General features: G+C 40.4%; 1 protein-coding gene across 1 annotated transcript in view; it reads left to right on the forward strand.

Annotated features, from left to right (window-relative positions):
* SSFA2 (sperm specific antigen 2) overlaps positions 1–18,129 on the forward strand; it is a 34,578-nt gene extending 16,449 nt beyond the window's left edge. The window contains exons 8-16 of the mRNA XM_009996191.1: positions 833–924; positions 3,784–4,995; positions 7,397–7,477; positions 7,863–7,990; positions 9,039–9,189; positions 10,446–10,511; positions 11,173–11,586; positions 17,420–17,544; positions 17,909–18,129. Of these exons, the coding sequence (XP_009994493.1) occupies positions 833–924; positions 3,784–4,995; positions 7,397–7,477; positions 7,863–7,990; positions 9,039–9,189; positions 10,446–10,511; positions 11,173–11,586; positions 17,420–17,530 (2,255 nt within the window). The 3' untranslated portion in view covers positions 17,531–17,544; positions 17,909–18,129. The remainder of the gene's footprint in view (positions 1–832; positions 925–3,783; positions 4,996–7,396; positions 7,478–7,862; positions 7,991–9,038; positions 9,190–10,445; positions 10,512–11,172; positions 11,587–17,419; positions 17,545–17,908) is intronic.
* The last annotated feature ends 1,353 nt before the right edge of the window (positions 18,130–19,482 follow it).

Below are 19,482 nucleotides of genomic sequence, written 5' to 3' on the forward strand. Positions count from 1 at the left end.
GGGAAACCCCATCCCTGGTGAGTGCCTCCTGTGTCTGGCACAGAAAAATCCAGTACTGTACTGCAGATCTACTGAGATCTCCTTGAAAAGCAACTTTGTGGATATAGTGCTTGCACTAGAGGAAGCCGCTCCTAGGTAGCGCTTTTAGAGAACTTTATAGAGTCTCTTTAGCTTATTTTAACACTTACGTATTCTAAGTAGAAAGGAACAAACAGGAGGATCTTACCTTTCCTGTTTGACATGAGCACTGGGAATGTGCTTTGGTAGGTTGCCTGTTGATGTGTCAGAGGTGTTTTATATTTGTCTGCTAAACCAGTGGAAGACTATCTCTAGCATTTCTCCCAAGCTTGTGCGTCACCCACTCTGCTCAGGTGATGCTGTTCCTCTGCTGTAGGCTGGCTGGATATGAGGGATCTCCATTATTTGCATGGTCAGGAGGGGCAGCAAATCTGTACGTGTCAATACAAAAGAAACTGTTCCACTGCCTCCCTGTGAACTAACTAATGATTCAGTTTTGTGGAAGGAAAACTCCAGCAATAGCAACATCTGCAGAGTGTTTTTTTTCCCACAGTACAGGAAAGAAAAATGTGAAAGATAATTCCCCTTTCACCACTGCTTGGAGTTTCACAAGCAGGGCTTTGCTTGAGAAGAAGTTTTGTTTGAAACAAACAAGCTGTTTTTCTGTATTGTTCAAAGTGAAACATGAAAATCAATTGTGCTATCCACTTAGTGTTACTTTGATGTAAAAGGAAAGCATGTATTGAATGTGACTGGGCTCGAAAGGTTGTGATTTGTTAAGTAATTACAGTTAAGTTTTGTCTGTTTTAAACAGATCAGCTGTTACGGACTGCGAGTCAGCACTCTGACAGCAGCGGCTTCGCTGAGGACTCCTCCACAGATTGTTCTCCATTTAATCAGCTTCAGGTAAGGGGTGTTGATGTTTAACTGCTATCGTGACTGTCAATCTAGATCCTATAAAACTTCTCATTTTCGGAGCTGGACCTGCTGAGTCCCGTACAGAACTGTGTTAAAATTTGTAAGCCTTACTGGTAGGGTAATCTGGATATACTGGGGCCTGGAATAAACTCCTGTGTTCAGCATGTCCTGTTTACTGTTTCTGGTGTATCTTTTCTCAATGGTTGAAACTTCAGAATCATAGTTCATTCCTCTCGTGACTGCAGTGGTTTGAAAATGAGGTTATGAAAGATTATACCTTTTTTTGCTCATAATTGCATTTCTTGTATAATTTTTGCCTTTCCACTCTTTTTTTTTTTCTTTTTATTGCATATTCTTCTCTCTTTTTTTTTTTTCTTTTTTCTTTTTTTTCAGTTAGTGGCTGGCAGAAGGTGAGAACCATTTCATACTAACTTTACTATAAAGGTACACTAGTGTGTAGTTGAACCTGAGCTTCGACAATCTTTCTTTTTCCAGTTCCTTTGATCTCAATCCCAGAACTTGCCATGATATTGGCTGGAGACCTCATGTCTTAGAGGAACTTTTGTTCCAGCATAGTGTTTAAGTGTCTGCTCCATACACGCATTTACTCAGTGCTTACCTGATATTTAAGAGAGGTGGTCTCTTGCCTCTCCTCAAACTTCACACAGTAATAGACACGCTTTGCTTGGCCTGACAATCAGCTGGAGAAAACTCTTGAGTTAGATCCTGGCCTCAGGGCTATAGTTTAGATGTCTGGGACCTAAACCACGGCCCAGAGGAATGCAAAGATAGGGTTCTGGGTATCACCAGTTACTTCATTTCTGTGGCTTGCAGCTGCTGAACTTTTTTTTTTTTTTTTTTGGTGTGTGTGCTAATGTGTGTTTCTTTCCCTTGTGGCACACCAAACATTTTAAAAGCTGTTTGGCACTTACTAGGAAGAGATTCCCACCCTACCTCATCCATCAGTGTTGCTTTTCTGTTCTGGTACTGGTATTCTGTGCTTTCCAGGTGAGTAGTTTTTTGACTTAGTACCAAAAGGAAAGCCAAGACAGTGCTGGTCTTTGTGTGTCCCTTAAACATCAGCTTACACTTTCCAAGAGCAAGAGAGTGACTAAAGGAAATCATGATCATGAGTCTCTTTAATGAGCATGATAATCCAAGATACTGGTTCTGCTCTCTACCAAACCTGGGACTGCATTGAAGTTGACAGGCATGTTAGAAGGTGACTCAGATTAGAATTGTTCATTTCTGACCTTTATACTGGTTACGACCTGGTCAAGAGTAAATTAAAAGCGTGTTGCTACTAAGTGCCCCTTCAGTGTAAGATCAGTGGAGTTTATTTGTGTTGGCTGTAAAAGGATGAGATGTTTCTCCTTCCTATTATGTTGTTCTTAAAAAACGTATTGAGGTTGCACGAGGTTTGTGCCACAGAGTTGCTAGGCTCTCCTTCTACTTCAGTTGCCTTATTTAGACCAGGTGCTGAGCTGGATTCAGAAAATACTAGGGAAAATGAGAACTTGGCAGCTAGTGAAGAGAACCTGTGAAAAGATGAAGGGGATGCAGAGGGGTGTATATTGTTTCTTAAAAGTATGGTAAGTTAGTGCCATCTACTGTTAAGTAACTAACTCTAGCAGCCATAGCATTCTCCTGAAACTCAGGAGAAAACTCTAAAACTGGAACTGTATTACATCTCATTCCTGACACCCAAAATGAAGATCTCTAAGGGAGCTTTTGTCATTGAGATGTGATGTTCTGCAGGAGAGTTTCATGTTACCAAAGACTCCAAGTTCTTGAAGTTTTGCTTGCCTGGCTTGTAACTGAACACTGTGATGATTAAAGACATTGATGTGCACACATGTAGCACACTTAATTTCACCTAGACATTGCAATCTTTCATTCTTTTCATACCTTTGACTTGAACAGTATCTGAACCTGCACAGTCTTTCATACTAATTTGTGGCCGTGCCAGTAAGTACAATGTAAGTACTTACAAAGACTACCTTCATGACTGAAGTTTTCTTCTAGATGATTGGAGAAGGAACTATTGCCTGTAATACTAACACCATAAGTAATCTCTCTAGAAGAAACTAATAGTATCCTGATGGCTGGGAGAGCTGCAGAAATTAGAGATGCGAGAAGCTTCTCTAAATTTCTAGTTCATGTGTTGGCTATGGTCAGCCTCCAAGATTATACTTGATACCATGAAAACAAAAATGTCTTACTCACTTGCAGATATACCAGTCAATTGGGCCAGCCTGAGGAATATGCTTTGCAATCAAGAGATCTCTTTTTCTTTCTCATAGATGCTTTTCTTGTCATTTGTTACCTGTTAAGTTAGCAGCTACCTCATACATCTGCTCGACTTTAAACTGTGATTTAGAATGAAAAGGGGAAGAAATAATAGCAGAAAGGAAGGATGTGGGTAATAGTATTGGGTGCAGTTTTCAATAGAGATTAGCAGCTTAATGTGAGATTCTCAGTCTCAAACAATTCTGTGACTTAAAACAAGCCAAGTGTATGGACAGACTGGTTTTCCTATTCCTAGTGTTGTTCCAGGATACTGGTTAACACTACGGTCTGCAATTCCCCTCACTTCTCTGAATGCATTCTCTTATACCATCCTGCATTTCAGAGCTGACTGTGATCCTTTATCTATGGGGAATGCCTTGTACCTCTGGTTTCTTTGCTCTCCTTCACTCTTTTTCTTGCACACTAACTCTATTATTCTTTCTGCTCCTCACCACAATGCCCAATGAATATGGACTTGGACTCTTAGCCCATCTTCTGAGAAGGAAGTAGTTGAGTCTTCATTATGTTCACCACTTTGTTGGCTCATGTCTTTCCTAGGTTCAGGAGTCTTTGCAGGGCATGGGAAGCAGTGCTGACAGCTGTGACAGTGAGACAACCGTGACATCGCATAGTGAGGAACAGAAGACACCAATAGTTAAGGAACTGCCTTATTTTAATAAGTTTGAGGAGGAGGAAGATGATGATGAGGAGGATGATGATGATGATGATGATGATGAAGAGGAACTTATCTCTCAAGTAGAGGGATGGAAGGAAGAGACACCTTCCAGTAGCAGAAGGCATGAAGATAGAAAAATGATTAACTATGAACAAAATCAAGGAGGAGAAAGTAAGTCATCTCCTAAATCAGAGACAGTCCAAAGGGAGGTCAGCTCTAAAGAGGAAGACATTTCCAATGAGCAAAAACAATCAGAGATGCTGGAGGAAGGCAGTGTATTTGAGTTTCCTCAGTACCATACACACCATATCCTCAAGTCAATGGAGTCTCTGGAAGGTGGCAGCTCTTCCTCATCATCCGTGAACAAGGTTCATGTGGCCTTGCAGAGAGCTGAGATGAGGATCATCAGCACATCTGATTGCAGGGCTAGACGCCCTCTGCTTAAGTCAAAAGATCTCCTGAGGAAGCAGAGACTCTGGTTTGCTGACCCGGGCTATCCTCTAAGGCGATCTCAGTCTCTCCCAACTGCATTGCTGAATCCAGTGAAAGTGGTGTCCTCTGTGAATGTCCAGTTAACTCCAGGAAAAGAGACTCTGTGCAGTCCTCTTTCTTTCACCTACAAGTACACACGTGGAGAGGAAGATGAGAAAGCGATGTCTGAGGATGACAGAAGTAAGGGTGAGGCAGCCACTAGTGAGCCAGTGTGTAAATCCACACTGTTCATTGCACCTTCATCCTCCAAAAAAGAAGTGCCCCAGACTGGGCCCAACAGGCTGAGTGAGGAGCCCAGTCCCACCAGGGTGCAGAGCTGCCTGCTGCACACGCCGGCACACATGTCCCAGTCTACCTGCTCCCTCCATTCTCTCCCTGCCGAGTGGCAGGACAGACCACTCTGCGAGCATCTGAGGACCATGAGCACCCACAGTGTCCCGAGCATCTCTGGCTCTTCCTTCAGTGGCTTCTTTTCCCCCTTCAACTGTCCCTTCTCTCCAAGGCATGCTCATCGACCTCATGCCATCAACCCACCCTCCACTGTGGAGATGCAGCTGCGCAGGGTCCTACACGACATCAGCAAGCTGCAAAACCTCTCACAGGTAAGAGGAAGACAATTTTTTACGTTGGGCAAAGGGGCTTCTCGTTTCATCCTTACAGAACAAAAAATGTTAATCTGAATATTCCTTGGTATAGTGCAACAGATCATGGAAAGAATGACAATTTGTGCAAGTTTGATTTGCTACTCTCTTAGTGGCAAATTATCATCTCTCCAATGATCCACTGTTTTTGCATTTAATTTTTTCTTGTTGCAGTTGACCCAGATTGATTTGTGAGTTTTAGGAGTTTTTTTAACTTTTATGGATGTTCTTGGCTGAGGGGTAAGAACAGGGTATTCTTTATCAGCTGTTATTGTAAGGAGATACTAATTAGCTCTAGATGTGAAAATACATACAGTTCTTTAACCTCTCTTGTATTTGGCAGCCTTCCCATCCAACTGATAGAAATTTATTTTTTTAATTTTAAGTCCTAGGGCTTCACTAATGATGTCAGTGATGATGTCTGCTCCATATACGTTTCTATGCTGTTTCATGCCAACCTTTTGCTTGTTCAGGTCTGGAGTTAGCCAACATGATCCTGAAGTCACCTGTCTTTTATTAAGAAATCAGTTCTGTCACAGTGTATGAAACTTTGTCCGTCTCATCACTCAGAGAAAAAATGCTTTAAAATGCAAGCACTTTTCTTCACCAGTTTCTTCCACAGTTTCTGCTCTTTTCGCCAGCTGTCCCTCCTCTGCCATCCCTGTACTGCTGTTCTGTTAGGTCATGATCCAACTTAAGAGCCTAGAAGCTGCTGCAGGAGCCTACGTTGGCAGAGCAGAGTTTGCTTTTTTATAAATGTGTACATGAGCAGTATTCAGTTATAGAGAGAGCTTCAACAGTTTCTGTGGGTTTAACCCAAGAACAAACGTGTGCCTGCCTGTGCCATGTTGCAGGTGGTTGGCTCTAGTGGTATTTTTTAGACTCCAGTTTTGTTTTATTTTATCACATGTCACAAGTAGGAGGCTGATCCAGCTTGAATTTGGTTATTCAACTTGCTTCTCAGAGTGAGCTTGGGCAGTGGGACACAGCTCTGCAGTGGAAAGCTGCAATCAGCTGTGTTTTATGTCAGCCATTGCTCAGTGGATGGCATGCCTAGGTGTAAGTGTTGGCAGAATTTACCCTTATGTGTAAAATTTCTTCTTGGGGACCAATTGCAGCCTTGATATGTGTAAGGTTACAGTGTACAACAGCCCTTTTATCACTTACACCATGCTAACTAAACCTGCTGAAGAACTCTGTATTACATCCAGACTTCATGGTCAAGATGGTTCAATTAAAAAAACAAAACTGGTATTGGAGGGAACAATAACATCTCCTACCCTACTTGTTCTACTTGCAGTGTACTTTTTCTAGACAAGTTCCATTCTGGGGGTTTGGTCCTTCTCAGTATAGAAGTCTGTATGAAAGTATCTTGCTTACAGTACACAGCTGCTTCCTAGTGCTGCTCTTCTCCTTTTTCCTACAGCCAAGGTCAAGTTTGGCATGCTGCTAAAGAAAAAGTTGAGGTGTTTCGTATACATGGTTCTAATTTTAGGAGGGAATAAAAAGCAGTAGTTAAATTCCTGATAGAACAGCAAAGAGAAAACTGGGAGAGGAAAAAAGAAAACATCTTGGTGTGATCGTGTTTGAGCAAAGATCCTCTGGATGAATGGACATGCTTCAAATTTTCCATGGCATGTCAATAGGCCTTTGAATTCTTTCAAAATTATATTGGACAAGCTGTCTGTTCCACGTTTTAAGAGGTGAATGTTTTGCTGTTTCCACTGTTCTTTGTTGTGCCATGTCTCCACATGTAATAACTGCTGAGTTTTATCTCGTTGCTGCGTGTGTTGATGCAACATGCAAATCGAAATTCTTCAGTGCTCATTTTGTGAGAGATCATTAGCACGCAGGGGTCTTTGACTGTTGGCAAAGTAGTGAGATTGAAAATGAAAATCAACAAAAAATCCAAGCTAAGAACTGAGCAAAGCCCCACAACAAATGTCACTTTAACCATTATTTGAAAATGAGACACTGTTTAATTTGCTTAGGTCTGTTTTCCAAGTTGTTCTTTTTGTCATTAGCTAAGACAGTTGAGACTACTGAGTGTTCAGGCATTAATTGTCTGGTGGCTAAAACTTTGCTTTTATTCCTACTTACTGTATCAGACAGCATTCATTTGTTTTTTCACCTGTAGCACTTTTGCATTGCAAGGCTTTGGTGCATGTGCTTCAGTTAAGAGCTGTCACTGCCATTTGGTAAGGTTTCCTTTTCCTCTTCCAAAATGTACGTAGACTGCAGAAATCACAATGTCAGCAAGGTTGTGTTTTTAACAGTGGCTGCATTTGGAATATATGTGCATTTGAGATGAGTTCATAAAGGGGATTGCTGACATTCCCATTTAAATTTGTCTCTTCCCTAGTACCCGGTGATGAGGGATCAAGATCTTTCAGTGGCCACCAGTTACACTACTCAGAGATCATCCATTCTACCTCTCTATGAAGTAAGTGACCCTGTTCACAAAGTAGTTCTTAGTCAAAATAAAATACAAAGAAGCATCCTAGAGGTGCCATAGAGTGTGCTAACTTTTGGCAGTTCCCTTTCTTTGCTCTTAGGAGATAGCAGATGACTCCATCTTGCAAGCTTGTTAAAAAGGATTTAATCTAAATACATGGAGATACTTTCATGTGTTTCTTGTATGATACACCTGAAAATAATTTTTTCTTGAGTTACTGCAAGTTCACATCTTGCAGCCTCTGTAGAAAAATGAAGTTGCTGACATTCTGCTTGACTCAAAGGGCACATCTGGACAAATGTGATTATAGGATCCACACTTACTTTAATTCAGTTATTTCATGTAATGCTTTTTTTTTTTTTTTTCTTTTTAGAATACTTTCCAGGAGCTACAAGTGGTAAGGAGAAATCTAAACTTATTTAGAACCCAAATGATGGATTTGGAATTGACTATGTTACATCAACAGAAAACAGTTTATCAGCATATGACAGAAGAGGAGAGGTAAAGTGATCTTTTTTTTTAAAAGGGAGATAATAGTCTGGAAATGCTTCAGGAAATGTGTTGCTGCCCCCAAACATCAGATCAAAAAATCTAATAGTTTCAATTTGAACAGGGTTGGAGCTGAGTTTTTGCCAAAAACTGACTTACTCTCTTTATACTTCTTCATTCTAGAGTCTTTTCTCCTTCGTGTCTTCTAATCTTTATTTTTATTGATTATATTTTTTCTTAATCTTTTTTCTGAAGTGATTTACCGCTGTGGATTTTAAGGATTTTCATCGTAGGATATTTGAATGCAGGATACTTGGGGGGGAAAAAAATCTGAAAGATTTTCAGCTTCTTTTTTTTTTCCTCAGTCTTTGTAGATGCAAATAAAAAATGAATGTTGTAGCATTTAGATGCTTTTCCAACTTACAGTGGCCACTCAGTAGGCTACAGATGCCATTCATGGCTCTGTATGTTTGTGTTCACCATGAGATGCAGCAGCAGCTGATCTTGAACAATTTTTGATACTGCTTATGTATTTAATTTAGTTTAGTCAGCTCTTGTCTAACCACTTTACAAGTAAGCATGTTAGAAATCAGTTGGCCTTCTTAGACAATGGCACCCTGGCCAAGGTGTATCTGCAACCACTTGGGAATCTAGAACCATGCAGAGAAGCAATGCATAATTTCTGTGTGTTGCTCTATGATTTTTGTTGTTACTGGTTTTAATTTGGATTTTATTAGATATATGTATAAATGCTGATTTCCTCTGCTTGCATATATTTAAACATTTAAAGCTAAAATTTTTTGAGAACGTTCCGTGATACACCATGTTGTTTAGTTTTCTCTATGAAGTGATACATATTTTCTATAAATGGAGACAGACTTACTCTGTCTAGGAGTTCAGCTAATTTTTCCATGAAAGAGGAATTTTCTGTATTCCACTTTGAATTCCTTTTCATGGAGTCCTTTACTCATGGAGCTGTGCTGTTCAGTTCCCCCTTTGTGTGTGCAGCTGAGTGCAATGAATGCCTTGCCTTGTTCTCTTTGCAATGGACTTTCTATAGATACGAGGCTGATCAGCTGCAGAGCTTGAGAAAGTCTGTCCGCATGGAGCTGCAGGAGTTAGAGATGCAGTTAGAAGAACGTCTGCTTGCTTTGGAAGATCAGCTGAGATGTCTGCATATGTCTTCACCTTACAGACCTCAAACACACATAGTAAGTATTACTTTTGCAGCAACATTGTGTGTTTTCTCAGTGTAATGTCAGTAACTCATAACTTAAAACTCTTACAATGGGATGGTACCTGGGGAATATAATGATACTATGTGTATTATCAGGGGTCATGTTTTACTGTTTTCAGTCAGTATTTTCATCTTGGGGAAAAAGTACGTGAATCCTTGGTGTTAGTAGGTACCAATACATATATTCTGGGATTTTAGATCTGAGATTTCAGAGCTAAAGCTTTCAGATTTCTTCTATCAGTGCTTTCTTCTTTTTCCTCTTCATCACCCTGAAATCACACAGGTTTGGTAGGTAGTGCTCATGTCTTAAATTGTAGGGGAAGGGGCATGGTCTTTCTTGAGCTTCCCAGCACTGTTTTTTTTTCCTCTGAAATGCAAGCAGAAATGAGAAATACATAGTGTTTCTCTCCCAAGAAAGGGAAAGGGGCATGGTCTTTCTTGAGCTTCCCAGCACTGTTTTTTTTTCCTCTGAAATGCAAGCAGAAATGAGAAATACATAGTGTTTCTCTCCCAAGAAATGGAGTGTCCTTCCCCTCCACCTTTACCAATCTATGGAACAAAAATCCCAGGAAAATCCAGTTGTCATCTAATTTTTTTCCTCCATTGCCTTTTGTAGCTCCTTCAGATAAATGTATGGCTCCATGCCAAACAGTGAGAGAAGCTTTGCTCCCACAGACACTCCCAAGAAGCACAAGAGGGAGGATAAAAAAATACACTTGCATATGTTTATTTGTGGCGTGATGATATAGTTTCTCTCCTTTTCCACTCAGCAGTAGACTGTTCCTCTTTTTTTCTACTGCGACTCTGTCATCGGCCAAACAAGAAGCAGAGACAAAAAGTGTCTTATGTTCTTCCTGGGTTTCATTCCTCTTTCTTAGCCAATCATCGACTGTAGAAGCAGCACAAGCATAGGCCACATCTTCCTCTTCAGTATTTTGTCATGGGAAAAAAAAAAAATTAAACCCAAGAACAGGAAAATATGATATTACTGTCATCCCAAGCCAAACTTGCATTCTTTAAACCATATAAATATCTTTTTATTTGTAAATCCTTTTATAAAAGAGGGCTAGATTTAAAAATTACTGAAATAAACTTTCTCCAACCAGCTCTGCTTCCTGTTTCCAAGTTTCTGCATTTACAGAAAGTTGTCTGAGGCCTAGCATGTTTATCTATTAGCTGCTAACAGTGCTAAAAAAATCCTAGATGTATAAACTTGAGTTAATTTTTCAGGGTATGTATGGAAGCAGAAGTGCTGACAACCTATCATGTCCCTCTCCATTGAATGTCATTGAACCAGTAAGTAATTGTTGTGTGTGGTCTTTTACTAAGAAAAAGAACCAGGAAGGGGTTTCCTTAAAAGGGTTGCAGGAGATGGATTTGACACATGATCTTGGAAGTACTGTACTCACTTGAGTAGTTCTGTTGAGAACAGCTGCATTCCTTTAAGCAAAGTTAACCATAGATTTAAGCAGCTATGAAGTAGGGTTTTTTTAACAGGAATATTTAGAGGTGAGGTGGTGTTTGCATTTACTTGGTACAATGACTGGTGAGTTTTGCAGGAAAAATTATTTCTTATTTTTCTGTGCATTTTAAGCTAGGAGTCCTGAGTAAGCTCCTGAACTACTGAAAACAAATAGAAAAGAACAAAGTTGAATTGTTTTAGCAAAGAAAAACTCTGGCTCAGGCAGAATGCATCTGTATTGCAAAAGTCAGTGGCTTGGGGAACTGCCACAACTTGTATTTATGTTGGCTTTCAAAGAAGTCCATTCCTTTTTATTATCCTCTCTGTTGCAATCATAAAGGCAAAGTATATATTTATTTTATAGCTGTATTTGTTACATGGAGGGAATAAGTGATTGAATAAATAACAAGAAAGCATATTTGTGTGTGCATACTTTTGTGTTTGTGTGCTTTTTTAATATGCACATCGAGAGCTGTTTCTTTTCTGAATTCTTAGGTTTCTGAACTTATTCGAGAGCAGTCATTTCTGAAGGCTGAACTGGGTTTAGGACTGGGAGATCTTGGACTGGAAACTCACCCAGCAGAGGGTACTGAGTCCGTATTCTCCCATGGACACTCTGATTCCTCTTCAGTGTGTTCCGGTCACACAGGTAGAAAAGCTGGTGTTGGGTCTTCTGAACTAACAGGAAAGTCTAAGTGTCAAAGCAAGAAGCTATACCGAGCCTCTGTTGCCTTAACACCAACTCCCCCGGTGAGAGCAGGTGCTGGACAGCAGGTGGAAAGCTCTGAGGAGCTGGTGGACTCCAAGCTAGAGGTGGAGCACAAACTTGAAAAAGTCCCTCTCGTGCCTTCGGTTGATGAAATCCACAAAAGCGTGGAGCAGGAGGAGCTGCAGCAAGTCATACGGGAGGTGAGGAGGGAGGGGCTGAGATCTAAGATGTTTGAACAGTGTTCACTGAAACATAAAGACAGGATATCTGTAACTCTTGGCCGCTAGGATTTTCTCTTCCCTCTCAAGCCAAGGCTCCTTACTATTACTGTCCTGTTTCTAAAGGCTCAGAGATTCTTGCTAGATGGTAAAGCCATGGCTATATTCTTGTGCAAAGCAGCAGAAGTTTTTTTCAGCGATAGTGGCTGGCATATGGATCAGTACCTAGTCACTTCTATAAGCCTGGGTGAGAAAGAATTTGCCATCTCTACTACTGGGTTAAGTAGCAGTATTTTAGATTCCAAACTGAAAATTTCTGGCACATTTGCTGACTAAAATGCTAAGTTGGAGTTAATTTGATTGATGAAATACTGTTTCTGAAATGACTCTGTAGTAAATGTTAAAAATACTTTCCCAGTCCTTCTACTCCAAACCACTGAGTGCTGTAAGAGTGTAAGTGAAGCAAGCTGAAATCAGATGAGAAGTTATTTCAGACTTTTAAGGCTGATCTTAGACTGATGCTGTTGGACAAGTTTTATTGGCAGTCAGTGGAAGTGAAAGGTGCTGGGTTGTTTTTCCTGTGGGTCAGGTTTAAAAGCAGGACTGAAACTGAACATTTCGCTTGTCGGGCATGACAGAACAGAAAGCCTTATGGCAAGTATTACAAGTGGGAAAAGGAAGCAAAATAAACTTGTTCTCAGAAGCAGTGCCTGTGAGAAAGTGTAGTGAGCTGTCTGCAGTGAGTACTCAGCAGAGCAGGGTTGAGAACCTTTGGGCTTTCTTCCCTCTCCACTGTAGAAGGACCACTTAGCCATTAGCTGGGGATGACTGTCTCTTAGCCTGTAGCTCATCCTTTGAAGCTTTGGTATGGCTCTGCTGTCAACCCCCTTGAAGGGTCAGAAGAGGTGTCAGGCTCAGGAATGTATAGCAGGCCAGGCTGTAAAGCTGTGGTACCATCTGGGTCTGCTTGCTTTGAGGCCGTGAACAACTGAAACCAGCTTTGCCTTAGCTTTGTTTTTAGAACAGATAAGGGGCAGGCCACTCATCTTATGATAAAACATCAGCTGTGATTCCAGAGAGATATGTTGTGACACCTTCACCTCTCTTCTCTCAGTGCAGAAAGAGGCTGAGTGTACTGGACCATAAGGTATCCTTCTACTTGTCTGACCACAAGACTCTGTTGTGTCTGCCTCTTCAATGCAGAGATACTTTCTAGACTGACTCACTGTGGGCTTTGCTATGCACTTTACCACAGTTAGATTTGTGAAGCAGTAGACCGTTTCTAAGGAGTGTTCTGATAGAATATGGTGGCTGGAAGCATATGAAGATATTTACTTTGTTTAGCTTTGGTTAACTAAATAGCCAGGACTGATAGTGCAGAGAATAATGTGTAGCCCTGAGCAATAACAGTGAGTGAACTGCTGGTGTTGGAAGAGGATGTAGTTGTAGGCATTGCTGATACTTACAGTGGAGCTTGTGATGTAGTAACTTTACACATCTACTTTGAAAGCAAAGGAATGAATAAGGCACAGTGGGAAGCATTCAGTTTTTAAATGTCTCTTCCCCCTGCCACCCTCCTGCTGCCATCTTCTCTAAAGTAGTCAGAGTAAATTTGGAAGGAGTCTTGGGAACGGCCTTGGTTTGGATATGTTATAAAGTACTTCCATACATCTGAAATTCTCTTTCTGCTCCTTCTTTTTCCCTTCTATCCCTTTTAAAGGTGTTCCTTGCCTACTGCTTAGAGAAGACTTGCACATGAGATACTTAGCTTGCCTTGCACTTTGCTACCAATTCTGAAGCGAAGCCAGGATATTGAATCTGTATCGTGTCTAGCCTTTTTGCAAAACCCTGTGTGTCAGAGAAATGGTGTCATGGTGAGGGGTTTCTAAAGGAGAAACTGAGAAGGGAAGGCAAGAGCTGTAATTCAAATGTGCTACAAAAGCAGCTGAAACAATAAAGGGAGATGGAGTCAAAGTAATGAGTTATTTCAGTCAATATTTTCTCTGAGGTTAGCCTGCATGAAAGTTCCTCTTTAACCTCATTAATTGACAGCAAATAAAAATGTGAATTCTTTGCACAGAGATTGTTCTCTGTGTTGTGTGGCACTGAGGACACTGTAATGCAGAAAGAATCCACACTGAACTGAGGGGCTGCTATTCAAAGATGAGTAGTCAGCAAATAGCTGAGCTTGACTCACTTTGTAAATGTTTGAGCACACAGAGAGATTGTCCCTCAGTTTATCTTCATTACCAGCCTGTTTCAGATCAGCTCTGATTCTCAGCTTGAGAAGTTTTGCAGGTCAGAATGAAGATGCATTGGCTCAAAGCACGTGGTAGTTTTTGCAGAGCCAGGATATACTATCATGTACTGATCAGGAAACTTCTTTTGTATTTCATAAGAGCTAAACCAGAGCATAAATTGAAATGTCTCTTCTTTAAGAAGTCCTGTTTTTAACAAAGGCATTGCAGTTTCGTTGTCAAAAGAAGGAAATCTGGTAGGATGCATTCTTGATGCGTGCACTCATAAATGTTAAACCCTTACTTATTCCTCCCATTCTCGGTAGCTGTGTGACCTAATGTTGGGGAAAGAAAGGCAGTGTTTCAGAATATGCCTGGGTAGGCTGTAATGCATGTGAGCTTTGACTTGCAACTATTTGCTGGCATGAAAAAAACCCGTGGTGTTAACTTTTATCTTTAATGGACTAACTCCCACAGAAAAGCATTCAACAATGTGAAATGTTAAAACACCAAACAGTAGTTCTCTTATTTTGATGAAAATAGATCCTGACCTCCACTGCAGTATCACATGAAGCACTTAGTGCTTGACTTGTAGGTCACAGTGTTGCTAGGAGTGCCACCAGGCCCCCTCATTCTGCTCTTCTGCAATTTAAAAGCAGCAATAGTTAAAAAGCTTTCAGCTTAAGAGCAGTGCAAGTTTTGTTTTTGCTAACCTTGCTCCATTGTAAATTACATTTAATGAAGTTATACTTTAAATAAATGTACGATTTTTCTGGCAACATCAGTTTTAAGATGCTGTAATGGGTCTTCATGGGACAGAGATAAAGTTGTATGGAGAATCTTCCCTTTTCTGTTTTCCATTCAAATCCTTGTTAGCTCAGAATCGATCAAAAATGTCTGCTGATTGTTCACCCTTCCCTCGTGCAGGTGTTGGGTTTCTCATCTTGCTATCTTGAGCGTAAAAACTCATCAGCTGCTGCCATGAACACATGACAGAAGAAAACAGAGTAGAAAAAAGAATATTTTCCATATATAAAACATACCTCAGATTAGGAGTACGAGGACTGTGAAAGCCTCACTCCCATTTTCCTCAGTAGCTGGAGAACAATTGCCACTGTGACACATTGCACTGTCAGTTCGTTACTTAGCAGCAACATAATACTGCAGTAATGGTAATTCTTTCAGAGGGAGAAAGATCACTGGTTTACCACAGTAAAACTGTACTGTATTAATAATGCAATATTGAATAGTAGTGTTGTATCAATATAGTATATATACCAGAAATGAGTAGGTTCTCTCCTGTATCAAATGATCAATTTTTCATTAAACTGCTAAAAATACCAGCGTAGCCTTCATTGACTGCATCTGTCTTTCATACGGCAGAAGCTTGGCAGGCACCTGTGCCCTCTGCAGAGCAAATGGAAGGTGCACTTGCCCTTAATTGTTTGTAATGAAAAAGACAAACATTAGCAATTGTCTTGACACACGCATGGGAATGAGTCACTGTGGGTATCGATGCTGTGCTCACCACACAGGAGTGACCTTGAAAGTCTGGAAAGGTCAGGGGAAGCAGTGGCAGTGAAAAGAAGCAGCAGAGGGTGGCCTTGTCACCAGGATGAGAAGGTGAGAGGCAGAGGGATCCAGCATGATCCATGAAGGTAAAGTCAGAAGCTGTTGGAAGAGCTAAGAATAGAACAGGAGCCATTTCCCTTCCAGTCTCCGCCTTGCCACAAGCCTGTCATACTAGACCATTTACTTGCTAGTTTAGAAAGCTTTTATCAGTTTTCTTTGGGAAGGAGGTTTATTTTTGCCTATCTGGTGAGGGAAAGGCAGAGAATGACTGTATGCTATAAGCAAACTTGCAGGCCTACCCATGTGATACTGGTGAAGGAGAGTGAAGAGAGCAGCATGGGGCTGTCTTACGGCAGTGGCCAGCCTGGCAGCCCAAGTGCTGCTTCCCTGTGCCAGTTTCTAAATCCCAAAGACCTCACTGCATTGACAGTGAGCCTAAAGTTTTGTATCTCTCTGTGTACTTCAGCACAGACATGCTCAGGACCTGTGGTCATCGGTAAGCCAGGTCCTGTTACACACTGGCTTTTCTTCTGGCTGTTAATCTGCAAACAACTCAACTGGAAACATGTTTCCCAATAACATTATAGTCTGTGAATTTCTGCTTGTTGCAAAGTAGTAATGAAACAAGGAGCCTTGTTGCTAATGTTTTAGGGATTGAATTGCTTGCCAGTGAGAACAAGGGATAAATAACCTGTTGCTAATACCGCTGCCACCCTTCTGACGTTGTTGCTTAATCTTTTTGACGCACCAGGAAAAGGGGAGACTTAAGGAATAATTGCAAAATGACCCTCAAGATGATGAGAGGGCTGCGCAAATGTGGCAAGGCTGTTGGGAAGGCTGGGTTTGGATAAATATTCCTGTGGTATTTGGTGGGGCATCAGAACATGAAGGGATTTGTTACTGGCGAATTCATTACAGGCACTTGAAAGCTACTTTGGATTGTCACTAGGAACCATATTTTCTTTAGTCTAAAATCAGGTATTTGTGCCAGGAAAGAAAATGGTATTGTTTAGTTGGGCTGATGAGTGCATCTGTGAGTGACCTGGGTGGCTGGGCTGTGGCTCTTACCCCCTTGCACCCTCTCACCATCATCCTCCTCCTCTGTCCTTGGAACTGTATCTGACTTGTTTGTGCTTTCCCAAGTGAAGATAATTCAAAAAATGAGATGCCAAAGATTTTTTGTACTTGCATGCAGCCCATATTGTTTTCCTTTGTCATACGCTGCTCCTTCCCAGCATAGTATGCTGTTGCAGAATTGAGTTTTGACTCCCTTTCTCTTTTTCCTTTACTGTAGTTATCAATGCTCTGTTCTTTCTTTGTTCTAGCCTCAGCCCCACTGAGGTGCCTGCTAGTAGTAATTCCTGGGTTTGTTTTATGTGAAACTTAATGGGTAAATGCTTTATCACAATCCTGTGAAAAGCAGTCTTTGCTGGCATAGATCATATCCTAGGGGCCAACTGATGATGTGAGCAACAGATAAGTTCCCTTGATGCTGAAAGTATGTAATTAGGATTAGTTTCCTTCTGATTTGTATGAAAACAGCAGCTCATGTTCATAGACTTGGACCTTTCCTACTGCATAATCCATTTGTGAGGCAAATTGGTTCTACCACCCTTTCAACAGATAATGACTAATTTAAAAAAACAGTTAATTTGGGGTACCTTTGATTCATACATCCTGAAATGCCATTTTCAGAACTTCAGCATAATTTAAATGTATTTTTTCTTAACATAGAAACAGTATTCCTAAGTATAAAAGAGGGATTTATTTACCATCTGGAAAAATAAAACTACTTTGTTTTACATTTATGTGATTTGCGAGAATGCTAAAATTACTTACAGTTATTTTTCCAAGAGAAACTCTCTTATATTTCTTCATGTGCATTTTTTTGGAAGTTGACTTTTTGGTATTGTATCAATAATGTCAAATGTATCTGCAATTTCATTTAGTTTTATCCATTAGTTATATAACTTACTGACCTTCAAACTTTGGCTAATCCTTTCCAGATCAAGGAATCTATTGTTGGTGAAATAAGACGAGAAATAGTAAGTGGATTGTTAGCAGCTGTGTCTCCCCAAAGCAGATCTGCAACTGCAAAACAAGATACACAGCCATGAAACAGGTACTACAGGTAATCTTTGGCAAACTGCCACAACCAGATTTGATTCTTTTGGTCGTATGAAGTATTGTTGTTAACTTAAACCTTTCTCTGTTTTTATTTTCCCCTTGAAGCATAAGTGATCAAAATTGAAGTTCTTTAAATACAATCAGTTTGGTTATAGTTTGGCCCATTCTATCTATTGTCAGCTTTCATGCTTTTTTTAGTTTTGGTGGGCTCCATGATGCCTTTGCATGTGAATTTATCAAGTGAGAAGAGTTCTGTAGTTTGCCTGTCTTAGAATATTATGCACATTATCAAAATACATGCTTAAGTATACAAGCAGACTTCTGAAAATCTAATTTAGACATTTGTCTTGCTTTTTGTTTTCTGTAAGGTTGGATGTAGTCCGAAATGCTGTGGGATTCTGCTTTGGGTGGTGTGCACTGGCAAAAGCGTCAAGTTATTTTTGCTTCAGGAGGTGGTGAAGCTGCTGAGATAGGCTACTGTATTCGACGCTTGGTTCTATGATGTGTACCTTTCTTTGAGTTCATCTGTAAAGACTCAAGACACTTTAACTCATTCGTTAAACTTTCCTTAAAGCATCAACAAAACTGTGGCTCTCTGAAAGTTTTTGTATTTATTTGTATGTCCCTGTTGTAAATTTTTATGTAACTAATTTCTTTGTTTAATGATGCATCATGAAACTTGAAGATTTCCAGATGTAACCGATTTATAAATAGCACACACGTTCAGCCTAGCTTTTTTTTTAAAAAAACAAAAAAACAAAAACCCCCTCTTCCCCCCAATGCCCTTCTCGCCCTTTCCCCCCTCGGCCCTTTTCGCCCTTTCCCCCCTCGGCCCTTTTCGCCCTTTCTCTTTTTGGAGTAGCCAAGCATCAAGCCAGAGGCTGAAAACCTAGAAGGGGAGTTATCTCATCTGTCCAAAGTATTAATGTTTTAAAAATCACAGGCCTGTAGGGTTGCCCCTAGAATTTCAGGGCCTGGTGGAAATCCACTCCTCATCCATTTTTGTCACGTGCTCCATGTCCCTTGATCCTGAGAGCAAAGTGAGGTGGAAGAATTTCATCTCTATGATGTGTACCTTTCTTTGAGTTCATCTGTAAAGACTCAAGACACTTTAACTCATTCGTTAAACTTTCCTTAAAGCATCAACAAAACTGTGGCTCTCTGAAAGTTTTTGTATTTATTTGTATGTCCCTGTTGTAAATTTTTATGTAACTAATTTCTTTGTTTAATGATGCATCATGAAACTTGAAGATTTCCAGATGTAACCGATTTATAAATAGCACACACGTTCAGCCTAGCTTTTTTTTAAAAAAACAAAAACACAACAAACCCCCTCTCCCCCCAAACACTGACCTCTATGAGGTATTTATTGTGCAATAACTGATCCACTTTAAGAGCTTGAAACAACCAATAATGTTTTCCACTGCTGTTACTTAGTGCCACTTCAAAAGAAGGAAAAAATCCTGATGTAAAAATTGCTGTTAATTCTTGGGGCGGTTACTATTATCAGTGGTAGAATGACGTGAGGTTACTTAAAACTACTTAAAGTTCTGACACTGAAAGCCTTATCTTTGTGTAGAAGATGAACTTCTAACTAATTTTATCTGTTTCCTTACTGTTTGCCCATCCCTCTATAGAAAAATGCCTTATTTTAAGAACTATTTTTTTGTCTTTGTGTTGACTTCTCTCAGTCATACCCAGAGAAGTTCTCTTCTGCTTCATATTAACCAAAATGCAACAAAAGTTCTGATCTTCTGAAGGCTGTTAGGATGTGCAATTTGGAACAGATGAATGACCTTGCCTGTGTTATGGGGAAAGTGGAAAAAATCTCTTTTCCTTCCCCATCCCTCAATGAGTGTATTTTCAGTTAGCCTGATGAACATGTGTTTGTTCCAGTGGAGCAACTTGGAAGTCATTGGAGGTTTATGTGGTCAAACAGACA

The sequence above is a fragment of the Chaetura pelagica genome, unplaced genomic scaffold, assembly GCF_000747805.2.
Source record: "Chaetura pelagica isolate M959 unplaced genomic scaffold, ChaPel_1.0 scaffold3, whole genome shotgun sequence".
In the NCBI taxonomy this organism is placed as follows: domain Eukaryota; kingdom Metazoa; phylum Chordata; class Aves; order Apodiformes; family Apodidae; genus Chaetura; species Chaetura pelagica.